This window comes from Taudactylus pleione, unplaced genomic scaffold (genome assembly GCF_031769625.1).
Source record: "Taudactylus pleione unplaced genomic scaffold, aTauple2 ptg000087l, whole genome shotgun sequence".
NCBI classification, from domain to species: Eukaryota; Metazoa; Chordata; class Amphibia; order Anura; family Myobatrachidae; genus Taudactylus; species Taudactylus pleione.
The window spans coordinates 9,364,355-9,383,281 of record NW_028284489.1 but is presented as its reverse complement, the minus strand read 5'-3'; the positions used below and the strand labels follow the sequence as shown (position 1 = coordinate 9,383,281).

The window sequence follows — 18,927 nt, the reverse complement described above, 5'->3', positions numbered from 1 at the left end:
GCCCTCCAGATGCTGTGGAACTACACATCCCAGCATGCACTGCACATAGTTTTAACATACTGTTATATCAAAAAGGTGGCAGTGCATGCTGGGATGTGTAGTTCCACAGCAGCTGGAGGGCCAAGTTTGAAGACCCCTGGTGTAGGGAAGACAGCATGGACGTCAGGACTGACTGTCCATGCTGTACTTCCAGATGTGCAGCCACAGCTGCATCGAAGAAACTTCAGGGGCTCTTCATGGCCCCCCTCTAACAGGTGCATCCGACTCCGGCCGGGCACCAAACTAAACTGAGATGCCTTGGCTCGGGGGCGGGGTATAGGAGGGGGACCCTAGTGCATCCTGGGAGGCTGAAACTTAACTCTATGGTGCCCGATGCCTGACGTCATCACCTATACCCCCAAGGTATCCTGTGGAACCCTATGGACCCTGAAGTAGAAAAAATTGTTTAAACTCTGACATTTTTTAAATGCTACTAAAAAATAAAATGCAGCAATTTGTTTTTATCTGGCAGTCATTGGATAAGGAGAAGCCCTATCTCTGGGGAAGTCATCGGGATTCCCATTAAATATTGAATATTGCTTTCTCCATTTGATAAATAGGTTCTTTATTAATTTTACAGTTTGTGCTAAACTAAATGCCTCAAGTTGTAGTACAAGACTGAACAAAAAGCAATTCTGTGCCCAAACTTTTTCTCTCAGTCATAACCCTCATACATATCATGTTTCAAACACACACACACACATATATATATATATATATATAAATAAAAAGAGTCATGCTCATTGAAATGCTTTTTATTAACATAGTAACAAAATATTCTGGGGTTAGTCCTGAAAATACTTCACTACAGACAGGGTTTAGAAAATGCGCTGGTCTCACACAAAGCCTTTCAAGTTTATTTGTAGAGTGCATTGTAATGAAGCTAGTCTTTTACACCTCTATCCTACGATCTGTTCATTATATAGTAAAGTGTGCGACCAGCACACAAGTATTTACTGAAAGACAGACAAAGTATAAAACAGATAATACTACACAACAAGGGAACTATAACTCTTCAGAACACAGCAGACACAACGGGCCTAGTTCCATCACCAGGTTCTTTATTCCTGCTCTTCCCCTTCTGTTCCAGGTATTTGCTCTTCATTGCCTAAGCAGTCCTAAGTAATAAAGCACAGAAAAAAGTTAGTTGCATGGTTAGATACAGTTGTGTACTCGCACATCTTTGCTTCAGTTGCGCCAAACAGCCCCTCTCGGCGTGCCAGGTACTGTGAGGCTCTGCTAGCGCCGATCTTTTTGTGCCAAAAATGCATCTACATAGCAATGCGATGCGACTAGGACGCATTGTGCTGATTAATATGATATACAACAATTATATAACTGTGTGCGAATGAATCTTTGATTCAGCATACGAAATGCTACGATGCAGTGGATTCAGCTTTCTTAGACACCAAGTTCTGTTTACAGACACAGTCGCACACAGATATACAAGTGTCACATATCAAATGAATCAGCACAGTCTCCTGGTGTGTCGTAGTCACATTGCATTGTCACTTAGATGGAATTTTAGCAAAAAAAAGACACCCAATGCTAGCATAATTGCACGGGACCCTGCTGCTCACTCACAGCATGTTACGCTGCATGGCGTATTGAGACTAGATGTAATAGAACACATCTGTAAAATCAAAACCAAATAAATATTTTTCAAGTTACTAGGGCTAAAGTATGACATGTTCAAGCAATCATCTCACGTAGAAAAAGCTCACAATTTATGACTGGGAGGAAAGGGTGGAGTGTAGAATTAGAGATGCTTGAAGAGTTTTAGCTGATTTGGAATTATGGGCCTGATTCATTAAGGATCGCTCCCTATTCGCATGCAGGTCTGCTGCGAAAATATGCTAATGAATGCTATTGCAATGCCATCGCACTGCCAGCATAGATACGCCCACTGACCCCCCCCTCTACCGCTATCTCACATCCGTAATACCTTGCAGTCCTGCCTATGCATCGGACCCTAACGCAGAATTGCAGCAGCCCTGACCTTACTTAGAAATTGCTAACCTCGTAGCACGCTGTAAGTACTCAATCTGCGTATGAAATCGCAGTGGCTAATTTATGCACGCCCATGCAATGGCTCAGACAGACAGGTCTGCTTTTCTCCGACCACTCCCCCTTCACCATCCCCAAACGCTCACTGCCTGTCAATCACTCTGCGATGGCCCTGCAGTGCCTTTGCGCATGCGCAGTACGCAGCAATCAGCCAACTGCGTACGCTTTAGCAGTTGCGATCCTTAATGAATCCAGTATGAATGCAATCCAAAGTGTTCATCTCATGTTTGCAAATTGCAAATGGAGGTTAGTATTGAAGCTATTGTTTTCAAATATTTGAAACATTATTTGGAAACAAGATATATATACTTTTTTTTTATTTAGCTGCAAGCAATGTAAGGTGACATATAAAAAGCATTACCTTTTTACTAAAGCCGCATATCCACTAAACGATATAATGAACAATTTCATGCATGCTCCCGCTGGTCGTTGACGACGTCGATCATCACCGGAACTTGCTGTCCACCCTGACGATATCATCAGGTTGTCCAGGTTCAGGGATGAGGGAGGGTGCCGACACTGAACGATATTGTGAACAATATCGTTCAGTGTGTGTGCTCAATGGGGGGAATTCAATTCAACACGATGTTGAATAGCCGCGGGAGGGAGCTCCCACAGCTATTCAATACACTGCGCTGTGTGGTCAGAGAATGACGGTTATCGCGCCTTAACAAGGGTGTTAAGGTGCATTAACCGTCATTCTCTGACCAAAGTGGAGCGATATCATGTGGTGGATATGCGACTTAAGAACACACCTGTTTGAGGTAAATCACCCAAGGGCAAGCCATCTTGAACCTGTTCCGCTTTATTTAGTTTAGTTAAATGTTTAAAGTCTAGAAGTTCTGGTGAATCTGTGCAGATTCCACAAGTTCAAAAAAATGGTTAAGTGGACAGGACAATAATCATTGCTAGCCGCACCGAGGGCTAGGGTGGTGTGAGGTCACAGGAAATGTATGACGTAGTTCACATAAGTTTTGGCTCCAGTCTGAAATATGGGTATGAAGAAAAGAATAAGAAAAAGGCCAAATCTCTAAAACTACATTGGATTTCTTCACCCATGATATAGTGAATATGAAGTTGTTAAATAAATGTCACCATTACTCACTTGTGTAGCCTCCTTAAGCATCACCACTCCATCCTTCTCTTCTACCTCCAGATCACTTTCTGTGTCATTCTCCAATTTATAGTCATCACTATCTCTCTCATAATAATTGGGCTGGAGACAAAATAAAATCCATTTATTAAGCCTGTGCATCAAAATCTAAAATGGATACAGAATAAGTCAGTTACTGTAAACTGGTAGTAGGCAACCATTTCAAATAATGGCAGACTGGAATCATAACTTGCCTTATACTGTATCTAGATAAAGTTGTAGGTGTTTCTACCAGATACTAATGTTTCAACGGAGAAGGAATCAGGTTAGGAGGGGAAACGGGAGAGTAAAGCTGGGTACACACGTAAAGATTTTCTGTCCAACCATTCAACTAGTTGATTGGTTGGAATGAAAACCCGGTAACGTATGAAAGCAAATGACAATCAGCAATTTGCTCCCAAATGCTGGAAAATGGACAAAAACTGTTGTTTGAACAATTTGTTTAGATCAAACATTTAACAAACTTGTCTAAATGACCATTTTCATCTGTTTTCTGGCATTTAGGAGCAAATTGCTGATCAGTTACTCCCATACCTTACCAGATTTTCGTTCCAACCAATCAACTAGTTGGATGGTTGGACAGAAAATCTTTATGTGTGTACCCAGCTTTAGGCAGAGTTGCAATTATTAGTGTAGGAAGACAGAACAACAGTATGTTAATCTATAATTGAGATGGTAAAAGCATAAAAAGTGGATTTAAAAAAATAAATAAATCAAAAACGGATTTATTTGATTAAAATAGGATTTATTTATTTTTACATTTTTTAAATAAACATTTAAAAAAACGTAAAATGTTGACTTAAATTTTTTTTAATAAAACATCCTATTTAAATCCTAAAAATCTGATTTAAATCAAATAATCCATTTGTGATTTTTATTTATTTTTTTTTAAATTCAATTTTATGCAACCCTGCAAATAATAGTTATATTAATTTACAGAGCAGATGGTTGTTGTCTATTAGGTACTTGAAATATAATAGGGCTGAGTATGTACACAGCACCCAGGGCCAATTATTGTTCCAAACCCAGTAGGACAGGATGATTGATCTGCCTTGCTCCGCTATTCTCATCGAAAATATTGAGCTGATAGTGTACACATTATGAAATGTGTATGCATTTCTGATCATCTGCCCACCATTTCTGCCCATAGTTCATTTAATAATGTCACCTTTGTGACAGACTTTAGGACAGATATTCGCTCTGATTGGAACAATAAATCACTTGTATTTATACACTAGAAATTGTATGTTCTATAGATCATAAAGTCGGTAGGAGCGAGAGTGAAATTTTTCAGGTGTGTACCTAACATTAGGCAGATTGTATAACAAACAAATCAAGCAATAGTGAGTAAGAGGTGGAGATGGTCCAGGTTTAAAATAGGACATACAAATAGGTAATCAGTTGATAGGGATAGTGGATATAATAAAAATTAACCAGAAATCCTAACATGTGCAGATATTTAAATGATAAACAGAATTAGTATGGTGAGCAATTGAACAGTTATGCATGTGGGAGAAAAAACAATGCTGGTATCAAATTAAGTGTTGTTGATAATGTTGTGAAGTTGCTGTGAGAAATTCAAAGTAGCAGGATCTTACCTTGGCGACAGACTCTAATTGGTCTAAGACTGAGTTATTTATTGCTGTGAGAAGATCAGGATAAGAAGCACTGACAAGCTATTTGAGAAAGGTATACGGAGAAGTTCACTGCTCCTATTGAATACGGTTCAGCTGTGTGTGGTGCACATACTGCGTTCCACTGGCTCTTACTTCTGGGACACTGCACTCGATTAAGTATACCACATTGGTTGTGTTGCATGTCATAAAATGATATAATTTATACGTGTTATCTTCAAATCAACATATTTGGATTTCTCTGTTTTAATCTCTATACTCGAGTGCAGTTGCCTCCTCATCTATATAGGGAGGACCAATAGAGCCCCCAAGAGGAGATTGGGGGAACACCTCCGCAATATCAGAAAGGGCGTGATGACACACTCCCTATCTAGTCATTTTAAACAGGTGCACAACTGCTCCATAAGAGATATTGTACGATTCATGGCCATTGACAACATTAAAAGTACATGGAGGGATGGGAATGAAGAGAAAAGATTGGCCAAAAGCAAAATGCACTGGATTTTTTAATTACAAACACTTATCCCCAAGGGGCTAATTCAGACTTTGAACAAATGGTTTCTATAAACAACAATTCCCCTTTCCCCTTCCCTCCTTCATCTTTTTATCATATCATAATTTTATCATCTTATATTCTTATTATCTTATGGAATTTTATTATATTAGAAATTATTTTTTACAATGATGTTAATATGCGAACTTTATGTCTATTTTTTTTGTTTTAATATTAACCACAGATAAGCACTAGTCACTTTTACGCAGTTATTTATTATAACTATGACCTACTGGTCACTACATGCCAGATTCACAATATCTAAGTCCATCCATATATAGTATTCACATGACATAAAAGTTGATTACTGTGCATTAATTACGATTTTTGCCTCTACATAAGATGGTGAGACTGAATATTCTATGGTAATCTACCACATCTAAGATGGCACCCGAATGGAGTTGAACAAATCGTGTTCCATACAACCACTGGAGAGCCATCCACAAGATGGCCACCAAAACCGGAAGTACGTGCGTTCCGGGATGCGTTCCAGGGAGAGGAAGTAGCAGAACACCGGAGATTGTACAATCTAGCCGGCCACAGCACAGAAGAGGGACCCCGATTGGCACAGCAATGCGCAATCGAGGGAAAAAGACTGATGTGCTTAGTTTGAATTAGACCAGAGCATGAAGATCGCGAAACCGGAAGTAGATCGTGACGCACTTACGGTTCGTGCAATGCTGTCTAAAGATTAAACCAGCATTGAAATTAACTATTTTATTAAACTAAGGGATTTATTATTTGTTATGGACCATCGTAATAGAGATTAGAAGTAATAAACAGTCGCAGTCACTGGAATAGTCCTGCGACCTATGACCCGGAAGTATTTTGAATAGAGGGTATTTAAGATGAGTCCTGGTGATCACTGTTACACAGCCGTGAAGAAGGGAGGTAAGCTTTGGAGAGTTGTAATAAATTTGTTATTTTACCATATCACACTATGGGGGTCATTCAGACCCACTCGCGGGAGCTCCGTCGTGCGCATGCGCGAGACCCGACGAGCGAAGGACTTTCCTTCGCTCGGAGTGTCTCATCAAAGGGGGCGTGCTGTCGATGGTGACTGACAGCACGCCCCCTTTGGTGGGCGTGCCGGGGGGTGCCTGCCAGACGGAGGCGTTCCCAAGGGAACGCCTACCATCTGAAGCCGGCCCCACTGACATCACTAGTGATGTCAGTGGGAGTGATTTTGGCTCTGATAGAGCCAAAATTACTCCTGGCCTTGCGGTTGAAAAAACTCAACCGCAGGCTTTTACTCGCAGTTCCGATGGTCGCGATGGTCAAGACCATCGCGCCCATCATTTTGCACGCTCGTATATGCTGTGGGTGGTGACCCACAGCTATACGAGTGTCCAGGAGGACGCTCCATATTAATGGAGGTGGGCCCTGATTCAGAGCGAGCGCTCTGGTCAGAGCGTCCGGCTCTGAATCAGGGCCTATGTCTTGTACGATGTTTATGTTTTTCATATAAACGAGAGTACCATCAACAGAAACACACAGTTATATACGGGATCCCAACATCAGTACAGTCGGGAAGTATTTAATTATGTTTAATTATTTTCTTTGTTAGCACCGTGCGCACTTGAATTGTCACATTACTTAGGTGTCCAAGTATTCAAGGGTGATACTATTTTTGACAATTTATTTGCAGCCAAATTGAAAGTGCTAGGCACCTGAGATCACTTCTTACGCTTATTGGTTAAATCAAATTGACTGAGGTACTAATTAAGTCACCTGTGCGTAACCATGGATATCTATTAAACCTGAACTGTTGGGCAGCCTTGAGGACCGCATTTAGGAACCTCTGACATACAGCATTAACTACTGTAACTAAGCTTTAGTCCATTTAGAGTCAATTACCAAGGTAAGATTCTGCAGCTTTGAATATCCCCTAGCAACCTGAAAACACCTCAATTGACACCCACTTAGAACCACTGTTTTTTCCTTCACAAGCATATATATTAAACTAACCTATCACTACCTCCCAGCTAGTAAATAATAGGTAAATGTTCATTTCTGGTTACGCTGCGTATCCACTAGCCAATTTTAATGAGCGATTGAACAATAATGATATCGTTCAATTGCTAATTGTGCATGAATCGGGTACTAAAATGTCAGAAACGACCAGCGATGCGCGCTCCCGCTGATCGTTTCCGACGTCAATCTGCCAATAACGTCAGATTGGCCATATTCGGGGATGAGGGAGGGTGCCTATACTGAATGACATATCGTTCAGGGTAGGCACTACAGGGGATCAGGAACGACTGTACGGTTACGATGTCGTAATCGTACTGTCGTTCTAGAGTCAGGTAGTGGATGCGCGGCTTTACTCTCCACATTCTAATACAAGCAGCCCGCCACCTTTTTTTGCTATTACTATTTCCCAATAGTTGCATTTCTTTTTGGATTCAATTATATTTTTACAGCAAATTCAAGTTTTGATCTCCACTGCATGCTATTGTAATTCTGCCCTGTTTGATTATAGACATCTCCCTTAAGGGACGTATCCATTAGCACAGGGGTCAGGGAACTTTTTTTTACCTTTTACCCCAAAATATATTTAGATACGCCGACGTTACCCCCTTGATTGAAAGGAAGTCATATAGTAATGCCCCCATAGTTATGCCCCTGTAGTAGTGCCTCCATATAGTTCCCCTGTAGTAGTGCCCCCATATAATGCCCCTGTAGTAGTGCCCCCATAGTTACACTTTATTGAAGAACTGTTCAATTAACGAGTGTGGTATGTTAAGTTGACATTGTGAATGTCAACAGTCAGCAATGCGGTTTTGCATGCAATTTTCCTCTAACCCTAAAATCGAGTGTCGACATTTTGATTGAATACCCAACTTAGCCATCACTACCTCCCATCAAGTAGTTACATTTCTATTTCTGGTTACTCACCACAGTAATTCTGTTTATCATTTAAATATGTGCCATTTGGTTTCCTGCTGATTTTATTATATTCACTACCCTCATCAACTGATTACATATGTATAACAAATATTTTATGCCTGAACTTTCTCCGCCACTGTCTGCCAAAGTTCCCCTTTAATGTGCCAATTAACCCACTCTACCCCAATTTTAGCTAGTAGATAACTTGCCTCTCAATTATAGATTAACACACTATTCTTCTATCTTAATATCTGTGTTCCAACTCTAATAATTGCAACACTGCCTAACTCTCCCCTTTCTTACCCATCTAACCTGATTCTTTCCCTGTTAGAACCACTGAAGAACACTGTACTCCCAGGAATAACCAATACAGTCATCATTTATATTGGACAAGGTATTCCCTACAAATAAAAACAATACAGTATTCTCCACTTTACTACACCACATGTATTATAGCAAGCAGACACATCTCTAACTTTATCTTCTCCATCCCATTCCCCAAACACAGGAACCCTAACCTTGTGTGTGCTATGATACCACAACCCATAATCTACAAAGACCAGAGCTCCATATACCACCATTAGGCAGCAACAAATCCCACAACCCACACACCAAGTGCCTACGGTTTTCAAACCAATCTTCAAGTGCCTCATATGAAGAGTCATCATCGTTATCTGTCTCCTCTGTACGATCTCCGGTCGTGAATGTCTTCCAGCTATGTCGATCATCCATATCCGAGTCATCCTTTCTCCACTTGTTGCCTTTCCCATTTGGAAAATGATGGACTTTTAGTGGGGACCTCCAAATGTCTGGAATGAAAGCCATTTGTTTACATCTACTTATGTCCATCATTCAGACCCAATTGTTATAATCCTATACTATTTACCATCTCACCATCAGAGGCCAATGTCTTCCATATGTTTTGTTCAGAGTGGTACCCCAATGCACACTGTAGCCTGTAAGGAGTGATCAAGAGAATAAGTCTGGCCAAGCGCCCAATCCTTTTCTTGCCACTCAAAATCCATCTGTTTGGAGCTATCTGCTCAGCACTGCCCACAGTCTCCACTTCTTCAGAAAAGTCAGCTTTATTCTCAAACTAAAGGAGAAAAATTAGAAATAAAAAGCACCACTAATAATGGATAAAGAAAAGAATAAAATAGTAACATTTACCAAATCTAGTAATCTCTCTGGGCTCAAATCATGTGTACTTGTTAAAGCAGTATTGGTTCTTTGGAAGACTAAGGGGCAGGAAAAGTGCAGAAAAACTCCAAAAACTGCAGTTTTGGGAGGTTTACTGCAATATGACTTAAAAAGGTCAGCACCAGATAAATCGGTTTCTGACCCGCGGCACTGCAAGCCCCATAAAATTCTATGGTGCGGTGTTGTGGCCAAATGCATCAAGCTCTGAAAAGGGTAACTTTCTGAAGCTTATGCCCGCTAGCTGCCATCGACAAATGGCATTGGCTATAGAAGCCATGGAACTTCTTTTCACAAAAACCATGAATCCCTCTGTCACGAAACAAGGAACTTGTGATTGTGTACCTGAACTGGGTTGAGTGACAGACACCTGAACCAACGGATGGTTGAAAACTGGATGGTTTAATGTAGTTTATACTCATACAGGAATAGAGGTAACTGTAATATATGAAGTTATAATATAGTCCACAGAGCAGAGATAACACAACTAGAAGATACTGAATAAAGTTGTAGGACAAAAGTCTCTGAATAGTCTCTGGACTTGGAAAAGGATCTGTAGGAAGAACTGTAGACTTGGAACTGAATGAATTCGAAGAGTTGGACTTCAGACTGGAACGATGAGGATGAGCTTGAAAAATTAAAATTAGATTCCGGACTGGAGTAATGAAGAATGAACTTGAGTATTCGAGTTAACTCCGAACTGGAGTAATGTGGAATGAACTTGAATGTTGGAGTTGACTCCGGACTGGAGTAATGTGGAATGAACTTGAATATTGGAGTTGACTTCAGACTAGAGTAATGTGGAATGAACTGGAATATTGGAGTTGGCTCCGGACTGGAGCAATATGGAATGAACTTGGAACTTGGAGTTGGCTCCGGACTGGAGTAGAGTGGAGCTTGGATCTGTCTCCGGACTGGAGTATAGTGGAACTTGGAAGCAGAAGTATCACACTGGGAGCTCAGGAACATAGGTCATGCAGGAACAATGCACATTGTTGCACTGGCAACTAGCATGGGTCACAGGACAGTCTTTTATACCAGCAGCTGGATGCGGATAGGCTGAGGTAAACTGAGACCGCTGGTGACTGGATACACGGACACCACCTGACCCGGACCAAGATAGCCGCGCCCATGGTCCAGAAGATCTCTGTACTAGCACACCGTGCGCACTTGGATCAGCGGCAGAGGAACTCAGACAACAGCGGGGGTTGCAGATGACTTCCTAGAGAAGGCCCAGAGTTGAGAATCAGGCGGCCAGCAGCACCTCAGACTGCGATGGCACAGGTGCACAGGGGGATGCAGGGGTCTCAGGTGGTGGTCTCTTACACGGTTTGTGACACCTTCTCTGTCAAAGAGCTCTTGCACATGCCAAGGTTAATTAATGGCTGCGCATGCGCACTTCAACTTTAATGTCAGGAAGCCAAGTCATTGCCGGGACAGTTATGCATCACCGAGCTGTCCCAGTAAGAAGAGGATGCTGCATACCGGTGGAAGATATTGCAATAAGTATGTGAAGACGTTCGTTAGTGATCACATTTAATCAACCTCGCCCTTAGTGAGCATATGAGGGTTCTTTTGTGTTTTCTTTTAGAGAACTAAAGTGTATAAAGAAACCATATAATATATGCCCATATATAAAGTTATGAGTCTAGTGATACATGTTATGTATGAGTGTAGTGCAGAGGTTCCCAAACTTTTTTGGTTCATGGTGCCCTAGAGTAACAGCAGTGTTTTCACGGCACCCCTAAGCCAAACATTAGTTACTGAGAAATTCAGGAAAAATTTAGTGAAGTAAATTGTGCGTACCTGTCATTCTTAGGGTCAGTTATGTGGTTGTGGACAGGTTTGATCTTCTGTTTGTCCACAGATTTACATTACATTGACCATTAATAATATGGTTTGGTCCTGGACCACCAACCTGAGGCATTCCTGCAAGTGTCCTGAGGCACCCAGGGTGCAATGGCACACAGTTTGGGAACCACTGGTCTAGTGATACTCAAAAACCATCTGTATGGGGATATCTGCTCAGCACTGCCCACACTCTCCTCTCTCAATAGCTCATAGTATATCCTAGAGTTTGGATACACCATTGTACATACTTGAGTAGGTTACTAGTGGAGGGTCACATACTCCAGAAAGTATGGGGGTAGGGGGGTAAGGTGCGCTCTTCCTGCTAGTAGTAGTGATGGTGATGACTTGTGTGTGTTTGTGAGTGGTGTTAATTAGAATGTTTCTTCTGGTGGTGGTGGTGTTTTGGGAGTGAGGAGGGTGTGATTGGCTATGGAGTGTAGTTTGGAGTAATGTGAAAAGGGGAATGGAATAGGATCAAAATGAGGCCAGCGAGACACAGTAATTTGGGGCAAAATCTTTTATTGAGTAGTCACAATGCTGCTCTGTTAAGATCCCGGGCAGGTGGGTGGGGTTCAGTGATGAGTGGTGATGAGACTGGGGAGGTAGGTGGACCCGTTTAGGGGGCTCCTTCCCGTGCGGTTCAGTGTCCTTGCACGTCACCCCTGCTGGACCTATGGTCGACAGTCTAGGAAGTCTCGGGGGGTGGGGGGATTTGCAGAGTGGGTTGGAACACCTGTGCGGCGTCCCGCGTGTTGGTGTGAGTCTTGGCAGTACTTACCTACCTATCACACCTCCTTGAAGAAGGCACCTGTGCCGAAACGCGTTGGAGACCCTCACATCGAACCCGACACAGATCCAGGCTGACCTCCACTAAAGATCCCCATCCCCACCAGGGACCACCAGTGCAGAAAGCTCTCAGCCCACGCGCCTGCTGGTCCGCACCGCTCACACCTCCAGTGACCGGCTCCACCCCGGACCAGCCTCTCTCTCCCCCCCTGCTCCCAGGCGTGCTCAGCAACTCACTCCTGGCCAGGGGTGTCTGCACCGTCGATCCCCATTTCCATGAGGGACCGTCAGTGATAAGAGCATCCCGCACATCCGTCCGCAAGTCCGCCCAGCCAACATCGCCAGTGACCAGCTCCATCCCGGTCACACTTTCCACATCCCCCCTAGCTTTTTTTGAATCAGTATGCCGGGCAGACCACCCCCCAGGGGTGGTCCCAGCACACACGCTGCAACCCAGCCTCCCAGCGGCTCACCCATCCACACCTCTGGCTCTGCACCACCAGCGGCACGACCAAGAGCCAACTTCAGCTGCATACTCCGGTCGCTGACCTCCGCAGACCAATCAGAACAGCCGTGCACCTGCAGCACACTGATCCAGCTCACCAACAAACCTGCAGCTTCCAACCTATCTGCAACGGCCGCAACGTCGACCTACATCACCATAACAAAAAACCTACCGGTAGGAAAGTACTGCCAAGACTCACACCAACACGTGGGACGCCGCACAGGTGTTCCAACCCACTCTGCAAATCCCCCCACCCCCCGAAACTTCCTAGACTGTCGACCATAGGTCCAGCAGGGGTGACGTGCAAGGTCACTGAACCGCACGGGAAGGAGCACCCTAAAAGGGTCCACCTACCTCCCCAGTCTCATCACTGAACCCCACCCACCTGCCCGGGATCTTAACAGAGCAGCATTGTGACTACTCAATAAAAGATTTTGCCCCAAATTACTGTGTCTCGCTGGCCTCATTTTGATCCTATTCCATTCCCTTTTTCACATTACTCCAAACTACACTCCATACCCAATCACACCCTCCTCACTCCCAAAACACCACCACCACCACCAGAAGAAACATTCTAATTAACACCACTCACAAACACACACAAGTCATCACCATCACTACTACTAGCAGGAAGAGCGCACCTTACCCCCCCCCCCTACCCCCATTCGTTTTCAGTGTGGGAAAGGTACGCCCACACAAAGGTGCAGCACCCCGAAACCACAACACACCACCCCCTGGTCAACGAGAGCGTAGTTCTACCACCCATCTTCATACTCCAGAAAGTAACTTAAAGTTTCATAAATTATTAAACAAGGAATCAAATTCCTAATACATCCCCTCATCCTAGTACTTGTACTTACCACATATTTCAGAGGCCAGATACGAGAAATTCTTGATAAAAGGGAATTCAAGTATCCTGGATTTCCTACTGGCACACTGTTTGCCTGCAGGAGAACAGCTGTCTGATTAGACTATTTCTCACAGGGTAGTTACATTCAAAATTAAGAGTGTTACTAATAAGCGGTGCACGTCAGGAAATTTTATATAATCCTTCTGTAAGGAAACTAATATGAGGCATGCACTTGTGTGGAAAACCCAAGCCCAAGTTGTTTCAATTGGAAAAAAGATTTTACCATATTTAAGAATGTCAAAATGGCAATGACCAACCGGCACGCAACAGTCACCAGTTATATCATTGGGGAAGGAGGGTGTGGGTGATTTTACAAAAGAAAACAAAAAAAAAAAACACCTAACTCACAAAACACTCTTCTTTTTGGCAAAATGGTATCTCCATAACAGCAAATATTCAGCTATAATTAGCAAAGAATACATGCTCAACTCAATATATAAGCCCATTACAGCTGTAAGGGCGGGGTTAAAAAATAAACAAAAAAAGTTTTGCATCCTATATGTAATAGTAGTAATTGCAGAGGTCTCAGGACATATATTTGCCACGCCAAGGTGTCTCCGCTTTTGGTGGTCCTAACACCTTGGCGTGGCTGGTGACAACCATATAGTTGCAAATATATGTACAGAGATCTCTGCAATCACTATTATTATATAGGATGCAAATCTCCTTACTGGCCTATATGCAAAGTGTTGAGGGAAACGTTTGTGTTTATTTTTTCTTGTCATAATTAACCAAGAGTATATGCCGAAATACTATGGCTCATTATTTAAAGCAGTGGTTCCCAAACATTTATGAACCATGGCACCCCTAGGCCAAAAGTTTCTTATTGAGAAATTCAGCAGAAATTATTAAATTAAGTAAATTGTGCTTACATCATCCTTATGTTGAATTATGGGATTAAATACCAGCGGCTGTTTAGTTTAAAATCCAGACATCGGATGCCCGACAGGATGAAAATCCCGACTGGGGCAGGTAAGCACCCAAACCCACCTCTGTCGCCCCCCCTTAGTGGTGCCTAACCGTAACCACCCCCAGGAGGTGCCTAACTTCCTCTTACCACTCCCTAAACTTAACCCTCCAGGAGGGGGGGCCTAACCCTAAGTCCCCCAAAACCTAGCCCCGCTAGATTTCCTAATCTGACTCTCCCCCTGCGGCTAACGCTAAGGTTGCCCCAGATTTACCTTCATTCGGGCTGGCGTCCTTGGGATAGACAAAGGCGTCAGTATTTTGACGCCTATGTTAAATCCCTTGCCGGGATTGAGAATGGCAGCCGCCGGTCTCATAACTACATCCTAGGGATAGACATCGATGGTCGATGTTTGCTGACCATCAATGTTTTTCTACCGATGTTAGTTTTACCATTCGATGGCAGCATTCCAATGTTTGCTGCCATCAAATGGTAATCATTCGATGGTGGCTTCTGCTCTACCTCCCCTTTGTGCTGTGTCTCTGCCTCTGATAACCTTCCCGACTCATGCTGCGAAGATCGTTGGAGACTGTCTCACACTGCCTCAGACCTGGCCCTCAGTCCCTCCCACTCACCCGTTAGCTCTGATTTTCTCTCTGAGACAATGAGAGCCAAACAGTGTGCAGCCCTGTGTTTCTCACTCTCCTCCTCATTCAGCTCTGCCTTTCCTGGGTTTTTTTTTTTTTTTGCCACGTGCCGAGACCCTCCCCTTTGCTATTCATATGAATAGTTTTTACCATTGAATGCTTTTGATGCGATGGTTAGTTACCATTGCATCAAAAGATGCAATGGTGGAAGCACTGCCATCATATGATGGTGGGCTTCCGATGTCCATCCCTACTACATCACAAATTATGTCGTTGTGGACAGGGTTGTGCTTCTGTTTGTCCATTTATTTTATGATTAGCCACTGGCACTGGTTTTTCCTATAACACTGACCATCCCGAACCACCAATCTGTGGCTCCCCTGGAAGTGCCCTGCAACACCCAGTTTGGGTACCACTGATTTAAAGTTGTTTTTCATTTAATTTACAAGCATGATCTTCGAGTTCTGCATGGATATGGGCTTATTCATATTCAGAGAGAACACCACATTTTGTAGATGTAAGAACATGGAAAAAACAAACAAACATAGAATCCCAATACACTCTGTTTACCCACATAAAGTATCTTAATAACTTGGAGATGCAATAGAGCTGACAGTAACAGGGCTCCCCCCTTCTAGGGGTACAAGGACAACATCTGCTACACTAAACAGTACTGTACGAATATTTCAGACTCGGGGCTGTAGAAGAGACGCGCCTACACCTCCCCAGCAGACCGCGTACTCTGTTCACGCCCCACGCACGGGGACCCGGCTCACTTTGTCAGCGTGACCCGCATGTCAGGACCCCGGAGTAATTTCCTACGCCGCCGTGTAGTCATTCATGTTTCACCATGCTGCACGTAACCTAACCAGCCACTGATACGTGGTAACAATCCCTGCCACACCCGCACGCCCATTACCGTGTGCAGGATATTAGTGGCACCTCCCGCCCCAGAGCTGGCCTAGAGCGTTTCCCCAGCAAGACATTATTAGCATAAGTACCCGGCTATCGCTACTGGAGTCACTGCCAGCCATGCTTAGCGTCCACACGATACAGCGTCTGTCCGGCACCTGCACAACAGTGGCGGCAAATTACAGGTCCCGCCCCAGCAGCGCATGTGACAAAGCCAGACAGGCGGCCGCGCTGCAGCCATTGGTGGCAAATGCAGGGGGGCCTATACCTGGAATGTTACACAAAGGCCTCATGGGCTCAGCTCACCGTTTGGAACTCTTATAGGGCTACCACTACCGGAAAGATTATGCCTCCCACACCCCCATCGGGAACGTGGTTTAGTCCATCCTAAACTAGTTTGTGTCACTAATGTATGTGTTCGAGAAGGCACAAGGCAGCAGCATTAAAGTGATTTCATTGTAATATAAATTTAACATTGGTGAGATTTACGAAAGCTTGGGGCAGAATTCAATTGTTTTCAGCTCCCATCGCGCCCGACAGAGCTATTCAATTGTTGCTCCTGTCGGGCACGATCAGGTGCCAGCGCTCCATTTCGGCTCGCAGCCCCAGAGGAGTGCAAGCTGAAATCGGAAAACAGTGACCTGTTTGTGCGCCCAAACAGCACTTTTCACGATCGCGCCCAGTACGTTGGTCGGGGGTTAGCCGATTTACACAGCTAAAACCTTCCACTTTGGGCACGATCAGCTGGAACAATTGAATAGCGGCCCACGATCTCCTGTCACTTTAGACAGGAGATCCGGGCCGTGAAAACAATTGAATGCCGCCCTTGGAGAGTTTTCTTAGCCAAAGTCTTGCCAAGACCAATAGCAGATCATGGTATATTAAACTCCGAGTATGAACCTCAGAAGCCATTTTACTGTCTTGCAATTCTGAGAGTGCATCACTTCCGCTGGTGTATTTTCCTGAGGCAGCCAGAGTAATTTAGGGATTACTTAAATAATGGCATCAGATGATCATGGTCTAACCCCCCCCCCCATTGCATCACACCTTCCAGAATCACAGTGCTGTTGCATGCAGCAAACTACATCACACTGTCATATGGTGACACTATCAATGCAACATCATAAGTGGGTACCCAAATCATTTTGGTTTGAAAAGAGGCAATGAGGTGGGGTGTAAAAAGTTACAGCATTTTTTTTTTTTTTTAAGTGAGTCATAAGTTTGCAATAGCCACAGATTTTAAATCCGCTAAAGCCCTAGGTCAATCTGGTTTAGAGTTGTAAATTAGGAAACGGATAACAATCACAAACCCATCTGAAATACTGCCATTTAAGAAAATGTCCCACTTAGCTTTAAAGGCTAAACCCATGGCATGGAGGCTCATAGTCAAACATTGATTTATAGGCATGTCTTTCCAAATTTTACTAACTGGAAGTTAAATTATACCCCAGTCATTTCTGGATGGAAAATCAGTGCCAGGAGAACAGAACATTGCAACCTGTTCCAGGAACAGTGTTTTGATAAGTGGTCACTGGAAACCTTTTACCCAATACTAACCATTTGCCCAATATTCTATTGCACATTTTAGGTTACTGGACTGAGGGCCTGATTCAGACCCAGTTGCTAAGCTGCAATCACACGCTATGGCCAATAGTTGCCCATCTGTACATGTGTATGTCACAGTGCACATGCACGAGCCAGTCACTGCGATCGTGAATAGTGTGCTCGTAGCACAAAGACTGGGTGCTACTTTGAGTGACAGATCATGCCATTTGTAGGTGGTGTCAGGGGAAGGTCTATGTAAATGGTGATGTGGAGGTGTTCCAGCAGAGTTCCATGGGAGTGCATAATTAGCATGGAGGCATCATTGTACATGTCACGTGGTTGTATTTCAGCCTGCAGTGATCGCATTGCTTGCGGCAGGGTAGGGTCTACGAGTTTCTCCGATGTTACACTTCCTGGAGATGAAGTGTGCTGTGAAGGAAAGACCAGCATGCTGTCGCTCTCTAAGACAGAGGGCTTACTTAAGCCTTGCGTTCATGGAATTTGCATACCCTGCCCCTGATGGCTGCGAAAATGCACTGCTTTGCCCAGAGTTCAAAATGAATACTATAACTAATGACCACTGACCTGGGTTATTTACTATTTGACATTAGACATTGTGAGCCAGACTCAGAATGCATGCACTAAAGAGACATGGTTCTAAGTCATACTGTACATGAGTCCAGATTAAATACAGAGTCAGTTGTGATTGTGGCAGACGGGAGATGCATGCTCTAAGACTATTTTGAAAGTGTATTGGTGGTGGCTAAGCAGACAAATGCATACAGAGACGCAGAATCGTTCACATTGGTCATCCATCAATTGATAATCTGCAGCTGCCATAGGGCTGGTGTGAGTTTGTTTTGTTTAAAAGAGACCAAGTGGTATTTGAGCATCTGAAATTGCTCGGAGTGGGCATCTCAGTCCTTGCAGGAACACAAACGTACATCAGGGAGAGTTTTGTAGCAGTATTTGCACAAGGTCACAAAAGCAATACCGGCAGGAGAGCCACACATGAATGCTGCAACATCCAACCCAGAAATGGGCCCATGGTTGGTTAAGCGATATGTGCGGCCTATGTGTAGTCTAACCAGAATGCAAAATAGTGTGGATATAGCTTTAAAATATTGGCATAAGTACATGGACTCAGGTGGATAGGTGAAAAATATATCAATAAATCTTATTCTGTAGCAGGGTTTATTAAATGGTACAGATCGTTACAGGGGCCCGTGTGCAGCCTCAGTGTGGGGCCCCCTCTGGTAGCACAGTAGACTGTCTTTGTGCCAGTCTACTGCACATATGCAAATCATTGGAATCTGAGTACTGCACCATTTT

The 18,927-nt window shown here is 43.7% G+C and overlaps 1 protein-coding gene across 2 annotated transcripts; it reads right to left on the bottom strand.

Moving 5' to 3' along the window:
- Nucleotides 1-778: 778 nt before the first annotated feature.
- On the bottom strand, nt 779-16,216 carry LOC148529085 (uncharacterized). 2 transcript variants are annotated; one of them, XM_088469012.1, is made up of 6 exons: nt 16,140-16,216; nt 13,535-13,618; nt 9,230-9,431; nt 8,948-9,144; nt 3,212-3,322; nt 779-1,157 (listed from the first exon to the last, which is right to left on the bottom strand). In XM_088469012.1, exons 1-6 carry the CDS (start codon nt 16,170-16,172, stop codon nt 1,101-1,103), a joined length of 684 nt encoding a protein of 227 aa, XP_088325138.1. In that variant the 5' UTR covers nt 16,173-16,216; the 3' UTR covers nt 779-1,100. The 2 variants fall into 2 exon arrangements, with proteins under 2 accessions (XP_088325138.1, XP_088325139.1); XM_088469013.1 differs by having other exon boundaries at nt 8,984-9,144.
- Between the last annotated feature and the right edge of the window lie 2,711 nt (nt 16,217-18,927).